Genomic DNA, 6,415 nt, shown 5'->3' on the forward strand with positions numbered 1-6,415 from the left:
TCTTTGTAACACCAGATAACGTCGTAACAACAGTGAGGAATGTGAGTCTGGGAAATTAAAGGGAAATTAAAGCTTTAAATGATCGTACAATGATGTACCTTATCGGCGTCATCGTACCAGGGATGTCTGAGGGTGTACTGTAGTCATGTATTATTTTAAGAATGTGTTGAGGATATATAATCATTTATGATCTGTACAGTTTTGTCGGTGATTGTAGTGCGCGATGCTTGTGCATTTTACAGCAGAAGGAGAGCTGATACTGAGAACCTGTCTGTACTTTCAAACAACCCTAGTGACGTTAACGCGATGACCCGTTTATTAGAAAAATCCAACACTGTGTTCAGGAGCGCCAGCTTTGAGTTTAAAGTTGCTTAATTCACGGATTGCGCCAGCGATTGATCTGTTTTCGAGAAGAAGGAGGTACTTTCTGTTAAAGCCATGCATACGAGACTATGATTAAATTAACAAAGGAACGTGGTTTAACTTCATAAAACTTATTTAAACTAAGTTCAGCTCCCTAACTGTTTGGAGTGAGAATCATTGAGTGTGTTGACCTTCACTGAGCGTCTATGTAATACAGATTCAATTACAGTTTCAATTTTTTCTGTATCAGGATGATTTTTTTATTTTTAAGCCTTAACATGAGTGTAGTTTTTACATCTACTGTAACTTTACACTCAGTTTAAAGGAATACATCAACAGTTTACCAAACCAACATGTTTATTTCTCCCGCCCCACCCTGAGCATGAACCCTTTTCCGAGTGCTGTGGAAGCGCACATGTATTACCAGGAATGTTGTTATTTGTGCTCCAGTGTATTATTAATAATTAATTAATTGTTAACTAATATTTCCCTGCAGCGTTGATTTTGGCACTAATCCCACAGACTCTTCCAGTTTAAAACATTCCCAGGATGGTTCCTGCATCAACATACACACATACTAATGGGTCTAATTCATATATTGGACTAAATCATGTAAAAATATAAACGTATGGAGGATGGTGAAGGTCTGGTGTAACTCTACATGGGTTTGTTGTAAAATTCTACAATGATGATGCAAAAATGGAGAAGTGAAAACTGTCGCACACAGAATGGACTTTTTTCTTTTCTTTTTTTTTTTTTATTTGCCCATGGTTTTGTGTGTTTGTATGTGTGTGTGCGTTTCTTCCTTGTCACTCGAGCTGACTGTGAAACCGAACAGCACTTTCAGGAAGTAATTTTAGCCACAGGTGGGCGGGGCAATCTGGGTGAAATAAGAGAGATATGACATGAGTAAAGAGAGTCAAAACATGAGGGAGAGAGAAAACGAGAGAGGTGTAAGGACTCTAATCTTTGTACATACGTGTGTGTGTGTGTGTGTGTGTATGTGTGTCAGTCACTGAGGACTGATTAGGAGCCAGACACTAGACTAGATTAGAGATTGTGTGTGTGTGTGTTATACGTAGGAGCAAGAATGAAGCAGTATTTCTGGTCTTCTCAGGGTCAATAGACACACCCACTGGTTTAAACACTTATAGACACACACACACACACACTTCCTACCTGTGCTACCTGTGTGTCCTGTCTCGTCCTTGATCCTTCTTTCCGCTCGTTTCTCATTGTCTCTCTCCCTCTATCTGTTCATTACCTGTCGTGTGTGTGTGTGTGTGTGTGTGTGTGTGTCCAGGCTGCAGGTGAACCCTTGCACTTGGGTGAAACTCCGCCCCCGGACGTATCTCTCCGTTCCTGGAATGAACGAGCCTCACAGATGGAGCTCTGGCTGGAAAAGGCCCGGCTGAGTCTGTGCCGAGACGAGCAGCGGAGCGTACAGGAGCAGCTGCACACCTGCCAGGTGAGCGCCGGCACACGGGAACATACACACCTGTGTGTGTGTGTGTGTGTGTGTGTAGCACTTTACATCTCTGTCAGGGGAGTAAATTGTGTTTAGTGTGTTTCATGTTAGCGCCACGACTTGGCTCAGTTCCAGCTTCTTACACATTGCTCATATACTGCTACTGCCTTAACAGGTGTGTGTGTGTGTGTGTGTGTGTGTGTGTGTGTGTGTGTGTTTGGGTCTGTATGAAATAGAGAAACATCTCCAAATCCTGGGGAAGTCAAAATACTGTCAAGGGAAAGACACTGCAATAAATATATTTTTTTTTTGTCTTATTCATCTTAGAATGTATTTGCCTATTTATTTGTTAGCTTAGAAATGTATTTACTGATTTTGACTTTTTAATTGTCAATTTATTGTGATTAAGTTATTCATGCAATTTTTTCAAAAAAACTTTTTTGTTGTTGTTGTGAGTTTTTGTTTATTTGTTTAGTTTTTTCCCCCTGAGGTTATAAACATCCAGTAGTTGAAAAACAGGTTTGGAAAAAAGCTCGGCCTAAAGCCTTTGTTAGGAAGCAAACAAACAAACAAATAAATAAATATTGAATATTGAAGAACATTTTCAAATCATTTTTAGTTGTTTTTCTGGGAGATTTCGGTTTGTTAATTATCTAGCAGCTTTAAGCTTAACGATCAGAGTTCATGAGCCGCGACCCAGTGACCTGGTTTATGACAATGACAATGACAAAAGAGACAAAAAAAAATTAGGTGATGCAATGATTATAGTTTATACTTAGTCGCTATTAAGAGCGTTCGTGTTTCATGATCTAATGTTTGTCTCTGGTGTGGTGCTCTCACGGCACGCCTTTTATTCAACTGTTACCTTTAATTGCTCTTTGGGGGGGGGTTCATGCCCCGGGGAACAGAAGTGTAGTTTCTTTTTGGCAGACTGTTTATTTTTTCCTCATAAAGTGATTTATAATGACATCAATAATAGAGTTAATCTCAAAAAGCCCAGAAAATGATCATGGTACTTACTAATAAAATCTGTAATCTGCAGTGTGTGTGTGTGTGTGTGTGTAGCGCTTGTGATGGCTGTTTGATCAGATTCGGGTGTGTTGACACAGAGCTATTAATGCGTACATTGTGAGTTTCATTATCTCACAGTCAGTAAATAGGCTCAGATTTGGTCTTGCAGGTTATAATGTGTTAAATCCTCGCACTTCATTGATGTTCATTAATTAATTTTTTTATTGCAACAGTACAGACTCAAATCCAAAACACAGGTTTATATTATCAAGTTATTTTTACTGTATGTTATCATACTTATGTTCATTCACTACAGAAGGAGACTCCAGTACAGAAAGCTTTCTAAAAGAGCTCTAAACATTTATTTAGTCTTAGTAAGTAATAATTAAGAAGGTTAATTTGCTGCTGTGAAATCTAGTTAAGTTACTGTTAAGTTTAATTTATCAATGTATTCATTGATTTAGCGGTAAATTTAGCACTGTCAGAGTTATTTCAGTAATGTAGGAGTTAACTCAGGACTATTAAAGTAAAGTCAGTCCTGTTAAAGTTAATCCAGTAATAAAATTAATAATCATTATGAGTCAAGTTTGGACAGTTACAGTTAAATCACTTCTGTATGGTTTGACTAAGTACTCTTATCTGCTAAAAGTAGTCTTAACAGTTAATTCAGTATTGTAAAGGTTAACTTAACATTTAAGGAATTAAATATGGTAACAAATCAGTACTATAAGGGTTAATTTAACATTGAGTAAACTAAGCAATAAATAATGTAAAAGTTAATTATACAGTGTCCATGAGTTCAGTAGGGTAAGTGTTAATTCAGTAATGTAAGAATTAATTCATCATTGTAAAGTTAAGTCAGTAGTGTAAGAGTTAACTTACATTAAGTAAAGGGTTAATTGTGTACTGTTTGAGTTTAATCAGCAGTATGAGTTAATTTGGCTGCATACGAGTTGGTGAAGTAGGGTTAGAGTTAATGTAGTGGCATAAAAGTTAATTCAGTAGTGTAAGTTAATTCAGCACAGTATGAGTTAATTTTGCAGCATAAGAGTTAATGCAGTAACATAATAGGTAATTCAGCAGTGTAAAAGTTATTCAATTTAGCAGCGCAAGCGCTTATTCAGCAGCATAAGAGTTAATTCAGCAGGGTTAGAGTTAATTTGGCAATGTAAGAGTTAATTTAGTAGTTTAGGAATTAATTTAGCAGTGAAAGAGTTAAGTTAACAGCATAAAAGTTAAATAATTCATCAGTGAAAGAGTTAATTCAGTAGTGTAAGAGGTAATTCAACAGCATAATAGTTAATTAATTCAGCAGTGTAGAAGTCAATTTAGTAGTGTAGGAGTCAATTCAGCAGTGTAGAAGTTCATTATTTCATCAGTGTAAGAGTTAATTCAGTAGTGTATGAGAAGCTCAAGCAGTGTTAGAGGTAATTCAGTAGTCTAAGTGTTAATTCAGGAGTGTAGGAGTTAATTCAGCAGTGTAAAAGTTAAATTAACAGCATAATAGTTAATTAATTTGGCAGTTTAAGAGTCAATTCAGTAGTGTAGGAGTTCATTTGGCAGTGTAAGAGTTAATTCAGTAGTGAATGAGAAGCTCAAGCAGTTTAAGTGTTAATTCGGCAGTGTAAAAATTAATTAATTCAGCAGAGTTCATTCAGTAGTGTAGAAGTTATTTAACAGTGTAAGAGTTAATTAATTAAGCAGTGTGAGTTAATTTAGTAGTGCAGGAGTTAATTCGGTAGTCTAAGTGTTAATTCAGCAGTTTAAGAGTTAATTCGGCAGTGTAAGCTTTAATTCAGTAGTGTAGGAGTTAATTTAACAACATTATAGTTAATTAATTCAGCAGTGCAGGAGTCAATTCAGTAGTGCAGGAGTCAAATCAGTAGTGCAGGAGTCAATTTAGTAGTGTATGAGTTTATTCAGTAGTGTATGAGTTTATTCAGTAGTGTATGAGAAGCTCAAGCTTTGTAAGTGTTAATTCAAGAGTTTAAGTGTTAATACAGCAGTGTAGAAGTCAATTCAGTAGTACAGGAATCAATTCAGTAGTGTCGCAGTCAATTTAGTAGTGTATGAGTTAATTCAATAGTCTGAGTGTTAATCCAGCATTAAGAGTTAATTCAGTAGGGTAGGAGTTAATTTAGCTGTGTAAGAGTTAATTTAACAGTATAAAAGTTAATTAATTCAGTATTGCAGGAGTTAATTCAGTAGTCTGAGTGTTAATCTAGCATTAAGAGTTAATTCAGTAGTGCAGGAGTTAATTCAATAGTGCAGGAGTTAATTCAGCGGTGTAGACATCAGTTCAGCAGTGTATGAGTTAATCCGGCAGTGTATGTGTTAATTTAGTAGTGTAAAAGTTAATTTAGCAGTGTAAGAGTTAATTCAGTAGGGGAGGAGTCAGTTCAGTGGTGTAGGAGTTAATTCCGTAGGGGAGGAGTAAATTCAGCAGTGTAAGAGTTAATTCATTAATGTAGGGGTTAATTTAGTAGTGTAAGAGTTAATTCAGTAGTGTAAGAGTAAATTCAGCAGTGTAAGAGTTAAATCAGTAGGGGAGGAGTCAGTTCAGTGGTGTAGGAGTTAATTCCGTAGGGGAGGAGTAAATTCAGCAGTGTAAGAGTTAATTCATTAATGTAGGGGTTAATTTAGTAGTGTAAGAGTTAATTCAGTAGTGTAAGAGTAAATTCAGCAGTGTAAGAGTTAAATCAGTAGGGGGGGAAGTAAATTCAGCAGTGTATGAGTTAATTCAGTTGTCTAGATGTAAATCTGGCAGTGTAAGAATTAATTTGGCAGTGTACAGTAAGTGTTAATTCAGTAGTGTAGGAGTTAATTCAGCAGCATAAGAGTTAATTAATTCAGCACTGTAGGTGTTAATCCAACAGTGTAGGAGTCAATTCAGTAGTGTAAGAGATAATTCAGCAGTGTAAGAGTTAATCCAGCAGTGTTAATGTTAATTTAGCAGTGTAAGAGTTAATTCAGTAGTGTATGAGAAGCTCAAGCAGTGTTAGAGGTAATTCAGTAGTCTAAGTGTTAATTCAGGAGTGTAGGAGTTAATTCAGCAGTGTAAAAGTTAAATTAACAGCATAATAGTTAATTAATTTGGCAGTTTAAGAGTCAATTCAGTAGTGTAGGAGTTCATTTGGCAGTGTAAGAGTTAATTCAGTAGTGAATGAGAAGCTCAAGCAGTTTAAGTGTTAATTCGGCAGTGTAAAAATTAATTAATTCAGCAGAGTTCATTCAGTAGTGTAGAAGTTATTTAACAGTGTAAGAGTTAATTAATTAAGCAGTGTGAGTTAATTTAGTAGTGCAGGAGTTAATTCGGTAGTCTAAGTGTTAATTCAGCAGTTTAAGAGTTAATTCGGCAGTGTAAGCTTTAATTCAGTAGTGTAGGAGTTAATTTAACAACATTATAGTTAATTAATTCAGCAGTGCAGGAGTCAATTCAGTAGTGCAGGAGTCAAATCAGTAGTGCAGGAGTCAATTTAGTAGTGTATGAGTTTATTCAGTAGTGTATGAGAAGCTCAAGCTTTGTAAGTGTTAATTCAAGAGTTTAAGTGTTAATACAGCAGTGTAGAAGTC

At 36.0% G+C, this 6,415-nt stretch overlaps 1 protein-coding gene across 1 annotated transcript in view; it reads left to right on the forward strand.

Annotated features, from left to right (window-relative positions):
* The window catches only part of syne2b (spectrin repeat containing, nuclear envelope 2b), a 138,479-nt gene that overhangs the window by 78,687 nt on the left and 53,377 nt on the right, over positions 1 to 6,415 (forward strand). The window contains exon 81 of the mRNA XM_053501692.1: positions 1,667 to 1,831. Within this exon, the coding sequence (XP_053357667.1) occupies positions 1,667 to 1,831 (165 nt within the window). The remainder of the gene's footprint in view (positions 1 to 1,666; positions 1,832 to 6,415) is intronic.

This window comes from Clarias gariepinus, chromosome 8 (assembly GCF_024256425.1).
Source record: "Clarias gariepinus isolate MV-2021 ecotype Netherlands chromosome 8, CGAR_prim_01v2, whole genome shotgun sequence".
In the NCBI taxonomy this organism is placed as follows: domain Eukaryota; kingdom Metazoa; phylum Chordata; class Actinopteri; order Siluriformes; family Clariidae; genus Clarias; species Clarias gariepinus.